Source organism: Terrapene carolina, unplaced genomic scaffold (assembly GCF_002925995.2).
Source record: "Terrapene carolina triunguis isolate 2854851 unplaced genomic scaffold, T_m_triunguis-2.0 Scaffold62, whole genome shotgun sequence".
In the NCBI taxonomy this organism is placed as follows: domain Eukaryota; kingdom Metazoa; phylum Chordata; order Testudines; family Emydidae; genus Terrapene; species Terrapene triunguis.
The window spans coordinates 59,755,217-59,773,937 of record NW_020664413.1 but is presented as its reverse complement, the minus strand read 5'-3'; the positions used below and the strand labels follow the sequence as shown (position 1 = coordinate 59,773,937).

General features: G+C 41.9%; 1 protein-coding gene across 1 annotated transcript in view; it reads left to right on the top strand.

Annotated features, from left to right (window-relative positions):
- Window positions 1-1,432: 1,432 nt before the first annotated feature.
- The window catches only part of DYTN (dystrotelin), a 52,132-nt gene continuing 34,843 nt past the window's right edge, over window positions 1,433-18,721 (top strand). Inside the window, exons 1-7 of the mRNA XM_024200973.1 lie at window positions 1,433-1,451; window positions 4,806-4,880; window positions 11,471-11,672; window positions 14,705-14,790; window positions 15,183-15,271; window positions 17,691-17,762; window positions 18,116-18,279. Coding sequence (XP_024056741.1) covers window positions 1,433-1,451; window positions 4,806-4,880; window positions 11,471-11,672; window positions 14,705-14,790; window positions 15,183-15,271; window positions 17,691-17,762; window positions 18,116-18,279 — 707 coding nt within the window. The remainder of the gene's footprint in view (window positions 1,452-4,805; window positions 4,881-11,470; window positions 11,673-14,704; window positions 14,791-15,182; window positions 15,272-17,690; window positions 17,763-18,115; window positions 18,280-18,721) is intronic.

The window sequence follows — 18,721 nt, the reverse complement described above, 5'->3', positions numbered from 1 at the left end:
TTCTGGGGTCCCACTGATTTCCCTGGGACTGCACTAGTACATCAGTATACACCTCTGCCCCAATCCTGGGAGGACTTCAGTAAGCAAAGTTATACACCTGCTTAAGTACTTTGAGAATTGAGGCTATCAGAGCTAATGGAGAATCAGGTCCATAAACTGTAATAAGGAAGAAAGTAATGGAATAAGGAGAATTTTAAAAAAGTGATATTCCTTTCAAAGCAAGAGTTTTGAAAGAGTCTATAAATGAACTAACAAAAGTAACTGTAGGTTCCTCTGTTTAAAATATTAATATGGGAGTAAGATTGGGACCCAGAGTCATAGCTTTCACACAATAAAATGGTAATCAATACATCTATAATAGACATCATTTTTCAGACCCACCAATAACTATAGGTCATTGAATTTCTATGCTGTGGAATTGGCAGATGTACTATCATGTTTATTTGATAAGTAGTGGTCAATGGCTATGAGTGGAAAAATACAATATGATGCAAGTTTGGGTAAGTTCAGCTTTAATGTCATATTTACTATTAATGTTTCAGACCATTTCCAGCTCTGTCTAGGTTACTCATTTCTTGTTCAATTGAACATCAAGATTTTTCACTGAGCCATACATAATGCTTTTGGAACCTCATAACTGTTCCATTGTGCCCTATGTTGCTAAAGGTGAGTGCATAACTAGAAGATAAACTTCACAGGAATTTTGACAGCAGCTAATAACAGAATTTAATTTATTGCATTTCTGACATGTAAGCTGAGAGCAGGGCTTGAAGTCTCCACTGTTCTCAATGGTATAAGGACTTCTATTTTCCAGAGCAGGGGTGGGTTACAGAGGTTAGGTGTGTGTATGTTTTCCATTCCACCTTTCCATCTTCACCTCTGAAAAGAAATAATAGCACCTTAGTTGAAGAATCTTACTCCACTTGGAACAATGTAAAAAGTTGAATTATTAAAGCAAGTGCACTTACTAAGTGGCTAGCAGACTTCAAAACATGCTTTCTTCTCTGGTATTATTTACTCTTGAGTGGGTGTAATGTTGTACGTGCACATTGGATCACTGAGTAGCAAAGGATCCCATCCTACCATATACCTGCATTTAAATTCCCATTGGTCCTGATTCTTCTCTCACACAAATTTACAATTACTCCTGTTTCACACTGATTGGGAGAGGGGAGTCAGGCCCATTGTCCTCAATTTAATGGAAGTTATGCACATGGAACTGCACCATGAGGGAGTCCATTTTAAAGTAAAAACTTGTTTTATGTAATTTTTATTTAATTTCATCTTGTAAATATACCTAGTAAATGATGCAGATTAAGATGTCCAGTTTAAAGAGCTTGTACATATCCTGGCTGGGAGCTGGGATTTAATACCATGGTTTGTTTGGTTACAGGAAGTCCAGTGGCATCTGCCCATTCTAAGCCTCTCTGTTATGGATCCAGACCAGCAAGGTAAGTACTGTTGTCAAGTGCTTCCCACATTTCACAAGAGAATTCCCAGTGTCCAAACTAGTGAACTTAACTGGAGTTGTTCCATCTTCAGAATCTTTTTGTTATAATGCAGGAACAAGATCGAATGTTATGGTAGATCAGCCTGTTGCTTTAGATCATACAGCCTGGAAGAAGGATTTCCTGGTTGTGTTATTCTTACAGTATGCCCTGTATTATATATAAAATAGGAGAACAGATACTATCTCATCTGCCATTCAAGTCAGTAAGATGCAAAACTGCTGGATAATTAGATGTGAGGTGTAAGGAAACAAGGAGGACAAAAATATGTAACTTAAACCAATGTAATCATAGGACTGGAACGGATCTCGAGAGGTCATCTAGTCCAGTCCCTGCACTCATGGCAGGACTAAGTATTATCTATTCCATTCCTGACAGGTGTTTGTCTAACCTGCTCTTAAAAAATCTCCAATGATGGAGATTCCACAACCTCCCTAGGCAATTTATTCCAGTGCTTAACCACCCTGACAGTCAGGAAGTTTTTCTTAGTGTCCAGCCTAAACTGCCCTTGCTGCAATTTAAGCCCATTGCTTCTTGTCCTATTCTCAGAGTTTAAGAAGAACAACGTTTCTCCCTTCTCTTTGTAACAAACGTATATACTTGAAAACTGTTATGTTCCCTCTCATTAATGCAAGTTAATCAGCAAACTATTATAAAAGCAAGAGTTTTACATCAAGGACCATCAATTACTTGGCCTATGCCATTTTCACGAGTTTTAAATTTGAGGGCTAGCAGCAGCATCTTGGCCAACCTAGTCTAATTGAAGTTCAAGAGGTCCTCAGCCCAGCTTCTGCTGTCTGGTGTAGCCCCAAACTGAATACAATGTATTAATAAACCCTTTTGTTCAGTAATAACTTATTTACTGCCAGGTAACATGGAGAGAAAGTCTACTGTAATATTGGTGCTCTGCGTGCTATTTTTCCTCTTGTTGGTTTTGATTCTCAGGCTCTAAAACCCTCCCAACTATAAATTAATGACTCCCGAGTTGTGTTTTTTTAAAAACCTAGTGGTCTTGGGTACAATTCACCCTGTGCAGAGAGTCAGCACAAGGTCTAGCACCACATAAGGACCATTTAAGCCCTGGACCTTCACAAGGCCTATGCCCCAGTTAAGTCCCATGAAAGAAGTCCATATAGGGCGAATGTGGGATTCAGTGGTGCATAGGCCTCCTGCTGGTTCTCTGCCCGGGTGAATTTCACCCCAGTTTGAAATTAGATATTTAATTTATGTCTTGTAAAATGACTTCTCATCAATAGTAATTCTGATTGATATGTAACTTGGGCTAATATCTTCTTTGCTTGGACACCTTGCAGATTAGTTTTGGAAATGTTAGTTGATTGGTACAGAAGGACCTACAAATATGAGCAATCGGTAACCTAATGTTTGTTAAGGATTGACATAAAAGTAAAAAATATGGTGAAATGTTTCCAAAGCAGACCACTAGCAGATGGCTACCAGTGCCCACTGCAAGTGAGCCTGAGAATGTCAGATGATAGCATGAAATTCCCTCACCTCAGGATGCTTCTTGTTCTCCTTCTGTAAATCAGACTTGGGACCTGATCCAAAGCCTATTAAAATCAGTGGGAATCTTTCAATTGGCTTTAATGTGCTTTGGATCAGGCCCTTGAAGAAAAAAAAAAATCACTAGTACTACAAGCCAGCAAAACCAAACTCTTTTTCCATATTGCATTACTTGATACGGTGCATTATGCTGCATAACTTCTCCAAACAGCAGGCAGCAACATAACCTGACAAAAGCAAGACTGGACAGATGGCGTAGCAGAAACAGGTTTACTTCTATACCATAGGAAGCAACTGAGAACCAGCAGAGTCCATAATGTGCTGACTATTAGCATTAGACTGGCATGTATGTGAGGAACCACAAATTGGTCCATTTCCACAGGAAACAAGTGGAGAGTTTCGTGACCTATTTCCACTCAGTTATGCATGTTTACAGTTTATCTACACCCTTCATCATCTGTAAGTATTTGCTTCCTGTTTGAACTGCAGGGATATATATGGCTTACCAGGAGAAAGGAACAAGCTAATAAGTCCTTTGATAGCTTCTAAAGATACTGTATATAAGCATTTTTTTTTTAAATACAGAGTTTACATGTATGTCTGTAAAGCACCAGGAATATTTTTGGCACTGTATAAACAACAGGTCAAGTCACGAAGCCCCTTACTCAGTTCCTACTCAAATGGCCATTGACTTGAACGGAGTGAGTAGAAGTAGTAACAACACAGGATTTAACCCAAGAACTTCAGTGAGATTGCTGACAAATTGTTTGGTTCTAACAGAGCCACAGATGTAAGACCCAAGCATTGTTTTCACAGTATAAAGTACAACTGGTTGAGAAATTGTTTTTCCCTGCAAAAGACTACAAAAATGAAATTGTTTTGGTTTTCATCCATTTTCCTTCAAAGTTTTAGATTTTTGTTGAAGCCAAGTTGTTGAGGTTTTTTTTTAAAGTCTGCAAATTTTTCCATTTTGTTGTAAAGCTATTTTCTATCAAAAAACTATTTCAGTGGACATTTTTGACCAGCTGTAGTATAGCGTGAGCTCTGTCAGTCTGTAGTACCTCCCCAAAATGGCATCCTCCTGTCTTGTGACTCCAGTGATGACAGGCTAGTCCCTCTAGCATTATTTATGGAGAGAGTCTAAAATAGTGATCAAACTACTAGGCTGGTCTCTCTTTGAAAGATTCACATCAGGAGAGCACTGTTTTTCTGCACCATGTGTACGCTATACTGTAAAAACAACACTTGGGTCCTACAGTTCTGGAACAGAAACCTATTAACTCCTCTGGGCATTGGCTCTGTTTATGGTGCAGAGTGAGGGTGAGCACTGTGCATACCTTTTGTCAAGTTAATAATGAAACAATATTTCTAAAAACAGTGCCCTTTCTTTATCAGTGCAGAGATGCTGTTTCTATAAGAGCCTGTTCAGTTACCTTCACACCTAGCAGGGCTATAGTGTTCCATGCACTGGGCAAATTTTATGTTAAGACAAACATCTGTGGCCCTCTTAGAATCAAACAATTTTTCAGCTTTAATGCTTCCCCTTGACTATCTCACTGAAGTTCTTGGGATAAATCCTGTGTCCTTAGTTTTTACTCACTAATTGTAACTGAGTCCAGACTGGGATCAGGTGAGAGCTGGACAGTTTGAGAAACCCTGGTCTCAGAGGTCAGGTCTTTGAGGACTCCTTTCATGTTCTCTTAAGCGTTTCACCATCCCTTCCCTTCATACCATAGATTCTCGTGCTAGTTAATGTATATTTGTTTTCCTTTACAGAAGCTCTAAATGACATTCAGAATTCTGTCTATAGAACAGCCCTGAAACTACGCTCAGTGCAAACCTTGTGCCAGTGTAAGTAGCTCAAAAGAGTCCTGTGGGAGGAGAATCTGGAAGAGTGCTGGCTCTGAGTTGCAATCATAAATACTACTACTTGCTCTTCTCTAATGCTTTCCATCTGATGATCTCAAAGATTATCATCAACATTAATGAATTAATAAATAATACTTCATACATGTATTAGCTTCCTTTGAGATTCTCAGTTGAAAGACACTAAATATCATTATTCCCATTTTACTGATTGAGAAATGGGAGCATAACAAGTGAAACAAACCAATACTTTCTCCAGTTTTTTTAAAAGTGGGGGAAAACCTAAAATTGAAGTGAAATATTTTTAAACAAAACCAAGCATTGCTATGTTTAAAATATGGTTTAATTTTCAATAAATCCCCAGTGTAGTCTGTGCCTCACTAGTGCAATTTGTACCTTCTGCAGCTAGGTGGGGTGAATGTGACTCAAACTGTAGGGCAAAAAACAAACTTTTTTTTTCCTACTTGCTTCATCTGCTTGGCTCATTCTCCTTAGACTAAATTAAAATAAAAGGAAAAAAGAGGAGAAAGTTAAATAGCCAGGCTAACTAAAATAAAGTCTAGACACGGAAACCTGCTCCTCAGTGAGTGAAGTACTTGGTGTGGGCAGGGCCGGTGGAAGGATGTTTCGCACCCTAGGCAAAACTTCCACCTTGCGCCCCCCCCGGTCCCCAAGCCCCTGCCCTGAGGCGCCCCCCCCCGCGGCAGCTCCCCCCCCTCCGCCCTGACATGCCCCCCCCCTCTTGCTGCAGGCGGCCCTCCCCACGCTCCACTACCCCAGTTCCCTCAGCCTAAATGCCGGCGGCGACCAGGGCGGCCGAGATCCGGCCGCCTCGATTGCTGCCGAAGAAAATGGCGCCCCCCAAATCCTAGCGCCCTAGGCGACCGCCTAGGTCGCCTAAATGGTTGCACCAGCCCTGGGTGTGGGAGAATCACAGTGACCAGGCAAACAGTAACAGTATTCTTACAAAGAGATTGTACCCTGTAGGATGGCAGACTCACCCCAGAAAGAGAAGCAGATGTTCTCCATTTGCCTTGGAGATCAGCTTTGCCCTGCCCACACTTACTATTGAGTAATTGGACACCACAATCAGCTTCAGCTATGGAACCCTGCAGACAACTATGTACAAGAAACTCACAGATTACCACAATTACCTTCACAGATCCAGTAACTACCCAAAACTTATCTACAGCCAGGCACTCATCAGATACCACAGAATATGCTCTGAGGAGAAAGTCTGGGATACACACAACAACACAAACACACTTAAAACCACTTTTAGCAAACAAAAACTCTCCACCAAAGTAGATTGCATCATGGAATGAGACATCCAAGTACCCCAAGGAAACCTAATTCAATACAGGAAAAAACACCCTCTGACCATCCACACCTAGTTGTCACCTACATCCCCACACTGGAACCCATACAGGGTATCATTACACAATTACAATCCATACTCAATGGGAACTACATCCTGAAAGAAATCTTTCCTGGACCCCCTCTTCTGTCCTTCAAATAACTCCCCCCAACCTCATCATCAGAAGCAAGCTTCCCACAGACCTGGGCACCCCAGACCCTGCCAGAATAGATGCAAAACCAGCAGACATATCTCCACTGCTAAGATGACCAATACCACCTCCCCAAACACACCTTTCAAGATCCACAGGTCCTCCACATGCCCATCAGAACATATGGTATACCTCATCATGTGCACCAATGTCCCAATGTCACTACACTCGTGTCAGGGTTCCCTCCCCACTCTGAACTCCAGGGTACAGATGTGGGGACCTGTATGAAAGACCCCCCAAGCTTATTTCTACCAGCTTAGCTTAAAAACTTCCCCAAGGCATGAATTCTTCCTTGTCCTTGGACGGTATGCTGCCACCACCAAGTGAGTTAGACAAAGATTCAGGAAAAGAACCACTTTGAGTTCCTGTTTTCCCCAAAGTATCCCCCCCCAACAAGTCCCCTCAACCCCTTTCCTGGGGAGGCTGGAGAATAATATACCACCCAAATAGGTAAACAAGGTGAGCACAGACCAGACCCTTGGGTTTTTAGGACACTAAAAACCCATCAGGTTCTTAAAAACAGAACTTTATTATAAAGAAAAAGTAAAAGAAGCACCTCTGTAAAATCAGGATGCAAGATAATTTTACAGGGTAGTAAGAGTTAAAACACAGAGGTTTCCCCTCTAGGCAAAACTTTAAAGTTACAAAAAACAGGAATAAACCTCCCTCTTAGCATAGGGAAAATTCACAAGCTAAAACAAAAGATAACCTAACACATTTCATTGCTATTACTTACAATTTGTAATCTTATTTCAGATATGGCTTTAGGAGATGTATTTTTCCTGTCCTGGTCCCTCTCCGTCCCAGAGAGAGCAACAAAGAGAGCCAAAACAAAAACCTTCCCCCACAGATTTGAAAGTATCTTCTCCCCTTATTGGTCCTTTTGGTCAGGTGTCAGCCAGGTTATTTGAGCTTCTTAACCCTCTACAGGTAAAGGAGGGATTTTATGCTACCCTTAGCTGTATGTTTATGACAACTCTTGAATGAACTCACATGGGGGGGGGGGGAGAAAAGGGGGGAGAGAAGAAATACCATATCACAAAATGATCACTCTGTAGCTGACCTCTCACTCCTTGTCCTCAAAGGAAACCTGCACAAGACCTTTCAAAGATAAGCCTGGGAGCTTACATTCATAACTCTGCTAGACACTAAAAATCATGGTCTTAATAAAGGCACTGGATTTATGGTTTATTACAATAATCTATAACCCACTAACCTCCCCCCTTTCTTTTCTCCTATGAGCGAAGAGGTGTTAAAGGACCACTTCACCTTGAGTGGTCCCTTAGAACGTGTGTTAACTACATACGCTAAACAATCTGTTCCACCTTGTTTTTAGCTGTGACACTCTGGGTATGTCTATTCTACACTGCATTGTAAACCCAGGGTTTGAACTCCACCTCAAGCTTAAGCTGCCTTCTGTCTACACACAAATTGTGCTAACCCAGGGCTAGGATTCAAGGTCTTATGACCCCATGGGAGAGGAGGGTCAGAACCTGAGTCAAACTGGGACCCAGGATTCAAGGCCTTTTGCTTTGCAGCGTGGACACAGCCCCTCTAGACTCAGATTCTGGGAGTCTGCCAAAAGTATTCCACAACCTCACAAACCAACTTTGTCCTCTGGACAGTCAAGCTTTCCCACACTGCACCACGAACAAAGGTAAAGTGGCCATATTTTGGGAGGGCACTAGGAAGTCTGGGATGTGTGTGGCTGGATTTGGGCCTGCATAATACAGTGTAGATGCTGGAGGCCCAGTTTGGGACTCGGGGTTCAACAATTCCTAATCTGGGGTTGCAGATAAATGTAGATGCTCAGTCCTTAGGTTAACAAACCCAAAGACTTCTAACTCAAGTTCTACTAATCCTGGGTTTACATTGCAGTGTAGACATATTCTCAGAATACCTTTCCCAGACCTGAAGGAGAGTTCTGTGTAGCTTAAAAGCTTGTCTCTTTCACCAACAGAAATTCATCCAAGGAAAGATATTACCTCTCCGACCTTGTCTCTCTCAGCTCCAACATTGCAAACTACAATGTAAAATGTCAAAGTCAGACATTCAACCCCTATGCTAAACCAGATGGTAACATAACCCCAAATACACTGGCAAATACTATTTGTGAAAAGGGGGTAAGGGGCTGGTCACTTAGCACAGAGCATCATAACCATCTCAGCTCTCTAATGGAAAGAGTGGTGAAGGTTGAGGAGCATAGTCAATGCTATTACAGAAAAAGCAGATCTGCTATAATGGCAGTAGTAGATAGTTCACTGCACCCGTGAAATTCAAAAGAACTCTCCCTTTAATAGATCTTTGTAAACAGTTCTACTCACTGCCTTAGCATGCCACCGCAGAAATCTTTGCCTCTAACAGCCCCTGTGGACCACCAATTTGGTCCTACGGTGGACCATTTTGGTCCACAACTTGCCCTCTAAGTCACATTTAGTCCAGATATCTTCTGGAGTAACAGAAGGCCAGCTAGAAGTTCACACATCCCAACAAGAGATCCTTTCAACCCACTAGGGCTACTCCTAAATCCATCATCTGGGCTCAATCCTGAGCCCCACTCTGGACTCAATAGCCCTTGTGATGGAGTTTTTACATCCTTTTCCCAGCTAGTAGGGGAACCCCAATTTCTTCCCACTCCTCCACTGTGGTTTCCAGCCCAGTGGCCTTTTGTTGAGCAGCTAGGTTCTCTCCTTTAGATCTGTTTCCCTGGGCCACTTCTTACCTCCACGTCCTAATAGCTTATGGATAATACAGCCTCTCCTCTGGCTCTAAAGCTTCTCCCAAGGTACTCCCAGTTCTTTGTTCCTACCCTGGAAAACCAACCCACAAGGCTGCCTCCCTAGACCTTTTCCAGCTCCACCACAAGGACTAGTTCTGTCTCCAGGGCCCTGCTCAGTCTGTCTTCACCAGGCCGTTCCCAGAGAACAAGAACTCCCCTTTCTCCTGGACCTCCTCCTGTGTCTGTTCTCTCCCTTCTCCAGGTAGTCTCCCTGGCCCTTCCACAGCTGGGATCACTAATTGTAATGGAGTCCAGATCACTATCAGCTTCGGGTTGTTAACTGCTAAGTCATAGGCTAGATTGGTCACCTTAGAGGGCTGGCCAGACTGAGACAGTAGAGCTTTTTAAAAAGTTTTGCAAGATAAGGAATCTTTGCATTATTATTACAATATATTACATTGCTAACATAGTGCAAAAGTTGCCAACGATTATGGAACTCCATATATGTTCTTGTTAAATGTCAAAATCTGATGTGTTGCTTAGGAATTGATTTACTGGAAATAGACATAAATCATCAAAAATGCATGGGTGATTTGCAAACAGTATTATTAATGCTATTATCATTAACAACCACAAAATAAATTAGACTATAAAGGATCTATTCAGCACTGCTTCTCCGGGCAAAATTCTCACTGAAGTCAGTGGGACTTTTGTCTTAATAAGGTGTTACTGAGTAGAGTTCTGGGTTTCTTGCTCTCTAATTCTGGATGCAAGCTTAACACAGAGTGGAAGCATATGGAATTGGTTGTCTTTGTGTCACTTTCAGCAAGGTGAATGCCCCAGCATCCTCACCTGAAACAGTCTGTTCCTGAGAAGGTACAACAATAGCAGTCATTACCTTTAAGGCAAAAGGCAGTATGGCAAGGAAGATTAGCCTGGTGTTACGGCACTAGAAATCTGGGTTCCGTTCCCAGTTCTCTCACAGACTTTGTGTATGTTGGCAAGTCATGTTGGCTGGGAATTTCAAAATACTTAAGTCATTTGAAAGTCGATAGACCCTCTGTTCCTAAATCACTTAGGTGTTTTCAAAATCCCACCCTTAATCTCTCTGTGCCTTAGTTGCCTTTTCCTAAGAAGGGGTTTTAATACTTTTTTTCTCCCATCCCTTATCCATCTAGAGTGTGAACTCTTAGCGGCAAGGACTGTCTCACCGTATGTATGTACTATATCTGGCACTATGGGGCCCTGATCTCAGCTCGAGCCCATTGCATCTACTGTAATAATAAATAATAATCAAAACCAAATTAAGGCTTGGATTTAGTAAAGTAAAATATTCCATAAATATCGTTATAGGGGACAGACTAGACCATCACAGGGGTCCCTTTGGGCCTTATAATCCATGAAAAAAATATTTTCCGATATGTCAGAGTTGTCACAAAATCATTGACAAAATATGAGTTTCTAGATGATTTTCAGATCATATGTCCAGTTGGTTCAGTGGATGTTCCCATTTTGGAATCTATGCTCTGATCGATGTATGTGCAGGGCATGCTCATATTAACGGTCTCAGTTGTTGAGTGAAGGCCAAGGATATACTCCTGCTGTTCACATTGGTTTTGTTCATCTCTTCTCCCTTTCCAGTCACTTTCCATGCACTTTTTCTCTACTTGGATACAGTTAGTTCTATGCTGTTTACTCTGGCTTATGGTCTTTTGGATGTGATCTTAAAAAGATCAGAGTTCTGTCTGCACTCTGTGGACATTAACTATCCCATGGCACTTTTTTATAATAGGGCAGTTACCCTGGTGTTCTTGGCCAAACCATTTCCCATGCTCTTTTATTCTAGCGGACATTATATGGAAACCTACAGTGAAGGGCAAGGAAACCTGAAGTCCCACTTAAGCCTTATTTTGATGTTGTAAGTGGTGCATAGGCTTCGTGTTCTCTCTCTGCCCAGGCATGAATTGCATCCCACATACAAAAGTTACATGTGCAGTTTGGATGAATAATTGCTCCTGCACTTTTCCTGTATCACGATTTAAAAACCAGGCCCATGAAAGCTCAATTGATCTTTTCCTTCTTTGGACTCTCAGAAAATTAGCTGAATATGAAAACCCAGCACAAGAGCCCTTGCAGGGTATTTCCCCATTCAGTTTTATACCAAGTATTGTAAGAGTCTTTGCTTTCCAGACAGGTCTTAGTTATGTATTTTCAGTTAAGAAATGTTCTGCTTCCATTTACGATAAAGATATAGGGATTGATTAATTTCTCCCATTGTTTTCCCACAGTGGGTTTGACTGATGTCTCCCTGATTCAGCACATCCTGCCGAGCCACCAGTGTCAGAGGGAGAAGCAGAGCTCCCTGACAACACAGCAGCTATCACAGTTGCTGAAGGAGCTATTCCAGAATGCCAGATTAGATAAACCAGGCCAGGTAGATCCAAAAGCCCCTGAGCTCACCCAGAACCTGCTAACTGCCATGTATGACAGGTGAGAGCAAGTGCACCAGTGACTTCATCACTATAGTAACACCCATTTCTATCCCCTCCTGCTTTTACATGCCATTTCAGTGAGAAAGTGCCCCCCCCCCACTCAGAAGGCGTGTGTTATTTAAATTATACGTAGTCAGAGGGGTTCATCTTTAGATTTGGATTAAGTTTAGGCTAAGGTTTGAGGTTCAGGTCAAAGCTCAAATCAGGGCTAAGGTTCAGGTTAGATAGCACCAAAATCTTGCAGACCTGTTCTCATGAGCTTTCAGGCCAACTTGGTGGAAATCTCACGAACTATGCTGCTTTTGCAAAATTTATGCCATTTTGAATCAACCCCCTTGATGGCAATCTCAGCCAAGGGGCTAGGGACCGAAAGCGCGGGGAAGGTGAATGACCTCTTCAACCTTAGAAGCAGTGCTTCCAGGTGAGGGTTGAGGCATGTTGGCAGAGCAGTGCAGGGAAGCTTGCACGATGGCATCCCATTCTACAGCTATTCAGTCTGATAGAGTAATTCAGTCTCCAGATCTGGTGAGCTTCACCCACCAATCCCAGTTATCAAATACAATGAGCACTAAGTTCACAAACAACAACAACAAAAATGGGAAATGTACAAGTGGGTTTTGTTGGTAAGAACAAGACCTGGAGAAACTTTGTTGTTGTGTGAACAACCTCACTCATGCTACAAAAGAACAGTAATTATGTACAACAAGGATTGAATCTATGGTGGCTTCCCATGCCCTGAAAAAATATAGTGCTAGGTTACATGGCATGAACTGTGAATGCTCTGTGTAGCTCTGACCTGAGAAACCAAGGGATGGTGAATTGGAAAGGTGTATGAACCTGATTTGCTGTTGAACAATGCAGAGGATAAACCCCTTCACTGAACTGAAAAGAAATGCCCAGACTAGGGTGACAAGCAGAGAGAGTGCGAGCTGACAGCAGCGGCTCATTAGGCAGTGAAAGGGTGGTGCTGACAGCTGGGTTTTTACTAACAAGGAAGCCACAAAGATGAACTAGTTTTAATCATGGTGGGAAATTTTTGCAAAATTTCACTAGTGAACACAAGGCTTATCAGACAGTTTTGCCAAAATTCATTTGAACCCTACTCAGTCGTTCAGTTTCACCCTTTGCTAGCACCTGCGTTACTATCCATCATTCTCCAGTTTAAAAAGTTTGTCATCCATTCATAAGCAGAATCAATCAGGAACAAAAGAAAAAAGTTAAATTCATTGTTTAATTTATTCACAATGGATGGAACTTACCCCGCACAAAGAGCAAGAACAAACCCTATGTACCACTTAAGCCCTCCAAAGCAGAACTTAAGTGATTCATTGTACTTTTACTATCCCCCTTGAATTTCCCGTAATGAATAAATTGATCTGCTGTTTGCAATTCCATGTGATGAACAGCTTACAGAAATCACTTGAAGGTTAAATATAAACTAGAGTATTTTGGAACAAAACGAGAAATATCAGGAGTATTTTCTAAGCTTCATACTCTAAGTACGTACAACCCAAGGGAAATTGAATAGAAGAATCTCCATTACAGGACTGACTTGGTCCCTTTTTTCAAGCCATTTTCTGACTTCCCAAGGCCGGGCATCATTGTCCTCTTGCTGCATATTTGATTTTGCCAGTGACTTTCTTGCCTGCATGCACTGTAGGAAAAGCTTCACGTGTCATTTTGTTTTCTTCCAGTGATCGTTTTACTTCCATCTATAGTTTTTTCTACTATCTGAAGCTAAAACATTTTTTCCTAAAAGGTTCTGGTATGTCCCTCTTGTGTATCCATGTGTTAGTTTATTTGTATGCCTGCTGAGAATATCACAAAGGCTTTTCTGTGGACAGTAGGAGCTCACGAGTGATTTCACTGGTATCTTTTCTGCACATTTCATCAGACAGAAGTGTCTGGTGAACATTCTGTTTACGTCTTCACCTTTTTCCCAGCTGATTGATCTTAGTTTGGTCTCAGTGCACTGCTGATGACTCAGCCCACTAGTCCATTCAGTTTAAGTGAGTTTCTGATCGTCTGTAGTTTCCTTTCCAGTAGTACAGCACAATTTTATTCTTCCCTTTAAACCTCTTGCCATTGATGTTCTGAAGAGAATGGTAAGTTTCCAAGTCTAGAAACCCTTGTCTGATTGAAACTCCCACCAAGATATATATTACCGCTATATCTCAATCCTTCCCATAATAAAAGAAGATTATGGATACTTCTGAAGATGATTTTGATGCACCATAGTAATTAAAATTCTTTAAAGTGCTACCCTACCCTGAAAAGTGACTCTGTTATAATAGCATTGCAGTGTTCCACATTTATGGTCTCTCAGATTCCAAATCAAATCTTCCCTGTTTTCAGGTTTAAAAAAAAAATATATTAACTGTCCACCTTGCAAACTGCAGTTGAGCTGAAAGTTAAGCTGGGTCCTTTCTGGCCTGCACTTCAACAGTTAGAGCTTAGGCCCTGATCCTGCCTATCCGTAAGCCTATCAAGCGTCCCAATGAAGTCAGTGAGGATCTGCTCAGTCACTGGGATCTGCCCACACAGAGCCCACTACTGGGCTGGGGACCAAGTTAATTCTTTTGATGATACATAAAACATAGTAGAACCCAGCTCTCTCTCCCACAGCTGTACTGGCTCCACAGGAGTCAGAGATAGTAAAAACTTAGGGAGGGAGTTCAGTGACATGAAGCAGGTCTATTGAGTAAGCAAATGCCATTTTATAGGGTACCTTTCAGAACAGAATCACATTTTAACACAGGGTTTCAGATGGGACATAATCTTGTTACAGTTTGTGATAGCACAGTGTAAAATCCAACGCTAAAATCTACTTAGATTGTAATCTTTTTGTTTTGTGTTTGTACAGAGCCTGGCACAGTGGCACATTTTTTATATAAATAATATGGTATGTCAAAGCATGTACATAAGAATCCAGGTCCTTTTATATGAGGTTGTCTTCCAATATAACAATGGTTTTTGCACTAGTAGCTTTAGCTTTCACATTCCTAGCTTTATTTTTTGATCTTGTTCTAGGACTGGAACAGGGTTTATCAAAGCCAGATCGGCCGCAGCTGCCCTAATTGCTCTCTCAGGAGACAGTCTGCTTACTAAATACAAAGGTGGGAAAAACAGACCTGTACACACTACTTAAGGTACTATGTATTGAGTGTTGACCAAATCTCCAATCTATTTTATTTCTACATGAAAAGAAAATGGGGTCCAAGTGTGCACAAATGTAAGTACATGGGACCAAAATCTGTGGCTTTATTGTAGGAAAAAGGTTGATGAAGAAGAGTAATATCCATCCATCAGTGATTATTATATAGTACCCTTTGTGTAAGCATCTCAGAACAAGTCACAGACAATATGATGGTGGTAATTGCTTTCCTGGTAGTGGTGTATTGATGAGACATCCAAGTGTTGCCATGGCGGCTCTTGTTGGAAAGAAGTTGCATTGAGAATCTTCAGGCTCTGCCAGGATTGTAAAGCTGTCTTCTCTGGTCCTTTGCAGCTTTGTTTCAACTCTATGCTGACCCCAATGGGAGGAGGACCCTGATCACTCGGAGTGCCATGAGGAGTCTGCTGACAGACTTACATCAGGTGATGTCACTGCTATTCCACACATGGAATGGCTAAGTGTAGTAAAGTGGTTGTAAAAGGGCTAACTAGGTTACCCCAAATATTATGGGATGGAGCCATGCTCCACCCTTCCCTTACTTCCTCTTTTGTAAGGTGAGAGGCTTTCCCTCACTCTATTGTGCTACAGGTGAATAAAGCAGCAAGTTCCCAGCCTGCAGCACTGTGAGTAGAGAGTTTGTTTTGTTGAACTGAGCAGTCCCTTTACAAAACTGAAGTCACTGGGGCTCCATGTAAGCACAGGGATCTGCCATGTAGACCAGTTGTTGGACCAGGGCTTCAGTGTCAAATCCTGTTGTCTTCACTCAGTCAAAATTCCCATTGATAGCAGTGCCTCTGCAGCTTGAGTTTTGGCTAACTTTATGGTAGCCAGATCCTGTAAGTAGTTCCAAGAGCATGGAATTGCACCTATGCAGAATCCTGTTGTTGTCAAAAGGGCTCCAGCTGCTTGCTGGGTCCAGGCCATAGCTACTTAGATTGTAAGCTCCTTGGGGGAAGGGAGGAGGAGGTTTGGGGACAAATTGATAAACTAAACAGTAATAAGTCACCAGGACCAGATGGTATTCACCCAAGAGTTCTGAAGGAACGCAAATGTGAAATTGCAGAACTACTAACTGACTTCAGTACCGGGCAAACTGGTTGAAACTATAGTAAAGAACAAAATTGTCAGACACATAGATGAACATGATTTGTTGGGGATATAGTGTACTTAGATTTTCAGAAAGCCTTTGACAAGGTCCCTCACTAAAGGCTCTGAAGCAAAGTAAGCTGTCATGGGATAAGAGGGAAGGTCCTCTCGTGGATCAGTAACTGGTTAAAAGATAGGAAACAAAGGGTAGGAATAAATGGTCAGTTTTCAAAATGGAGAGAGGTAAATAGTGGTGTCCCCCACGGGTCTGTACTGGGCCCAGTCCTATTCAGTATATTCATAAATGATCTGGAGAAAGAGGTAAACAATGAGGTGGCAAAATTTGCAGATGATACAAAATTGCTGAAGATAGTTGAGTCCCAGGCCGACTGCGAAGAGCTACAAAAGAATCTCTCAAAACTGGGTGACTGGGCAACAAAATGTCAGATGAAATTCAATGTTGATAAATGCAAAGTAATGCACATTGGAAAACATAATCCCAACTATACATATAAAATGATGGGTTCTACATTGGCTGCTACCACTCAAGAAAGAAATCTTGGAGTCATTGTGGATAGTTCTCTGAAAACATCCACTCAATGTGCAGCAGCAGTCAAAAAAGCAAACATTGTTGGGAATCAGTAAGAAAGGGATAGATAATAAGACAGAAAATATATTGCCTCTATATAAATCCATGGTACACCCACATCTTGAATTCTGCATGCAGATGTGGTTGCCCCTTCTCAAAAAAGATATAGTGGAATTGAAAAATGTTCAGAAAAGGGCAACAAAAATGATTAGGGGAATGGAACGGCTGCCATATGAGGAGAGATTAATAAGACTGGGACTTTTCAGCTTGAAAAAGAGACGACTAATGGGGGGTATGATAGAGGTCTATAAAATCATGACTGGTGTGGAGAAAGTAAATAAGGAAGTGTTATTTACTCCTTCTCATAACACAAGAACTAGGGGTCACCCAATGAAATTAATAGGCAGCAGGTTTAAAACAAACAAAAGGAAGTATTTTTCCCCCCACACAATGCACAGTCAACCTGTGGAACTCCTTGCCAGAGGATATTGTGAAGGCCAAGACTATAACAAGGTTCAAACATGAACTAGATAAGTTCATGGAGAACAGGTCCATCAATAGCTATTAGCCAGGATGGCCAGGAATGGTGTCCTGAGTCAGTATGGCCATTCTTATGTTCAGGGACCTTCTTTTTGTTCTGTTTGTCCAGGATCTAGCATAATGGGGTCTTGGTCCATGACTGGGGCTCCTATGGGGCTATATGATAATACAAATAATAAACAGCAGCAGCAGACAGGCAGGCATTACTCATTGGCATGGCTCTGAGAATGGCCTTCAAGAAGCTCTCAGCCAGGAGATGCTATGAGGTGTGGAGGTTAAGGTGGGAGTTTTCTCACTTCACTGTGTTTAGGAAAACATGGAATAAGTCTATGCTGGGGGGAAAAAAAGTCTGTCCCACTACTGGGTTCAGTGCTTTAGCCTGACAGCACAATCTATTGATTCATATCTAATTACTGGGCCAGAGACATCATTCTGACACATAGTCAGGTTTGGAATTACACTGGTGTCATGTGTCTAAATTTAAACAGTCTTTTCCCCACCATAAGAAGTAAATGGCTTTTCCTTTGACACTTCACCATCTGTGCTGTCACTACATCGGTATAGCCTGGTGGTGATAGCTGTCTTATCATGGTGGTTCTGAACAGCTGTCTGTCTTCCTGATGTAGATCCCAGCCATTGTGGGGGAAAGCTGTGCTCCTTCTTGTGTGGAAATTGCTATTCGAAGCTGCTTCCATGGGGTGAGTAGAATTCCGATGACCTTGGGAAGTGACCATGAATGTTGCTGACTGATTGAAATTGCCAGTGTATCACATTACAGCAATTAAAGTTACCTCATTTTGAGGGACAAGCTTGCTTCCCAATTCCACATGGTAAACATCTGACACCAATAAAGAAGAATACTCAGTAAGGTACTAGCATGGACCCCTGCACTCATGTGGAGACCCTTTGAAGCCAGTGGTATTCTACATGTGTGGAGGAGTCTGTGCTAGCATATCCTGATCTAGGATCAGGGCTTATAGTATGAGGTGTGACAGAGGCAATAGTTCTATTTAAGTAAGTGATTGAACCAGAGATTGATATTCTTTTCCAGGTTCTGAACTCAGCAATCGGTGAAGAGAAATTCCTATCTTGGCTACAATCTGAACCTGGCCTTCTCCTGTGGCTTCCTACCTGTTATAGATTATCAGCCACTGAAATGGTTATGCATCACGTTAGATGTAGCATCTGTAAGAATTTCCCCATCACTGGACTAAGGTACAGCATACTTACTATAAAGTATTATTTGTAGTGTGTACAGATCAGCCAAGATCAGGACCCCATTGTGCTAGGCATTTTACATGGACGTAGTGAGAGATAGTTGCAGCCTCAAAGAGCTTACAGTATAATTAGACAAGACAGATGGGGAAATAGAGGCACAGAAAGGGAAAGTGACGTGCCTGAGATCATCAGCAGGCCAGTGGCAGAGCTGGGTATAGAACTCAGGTTTCCTGAGCTTTGGGCCACTACCCTGGCCATTATGCAATGCTGCCTTGTAGCAAAACTTAACAACAACATCTACTTCCTGAGCAAATGCAAGAAACAAATCATCATCCCCAGAGGTCTCACCCTCTGTAACCCTCAGAACACTGCATACAACAGTTATCTCACCCATGTGGTCTCTGTAATATCCTGGGACTGACCCGGCTACAACTACACT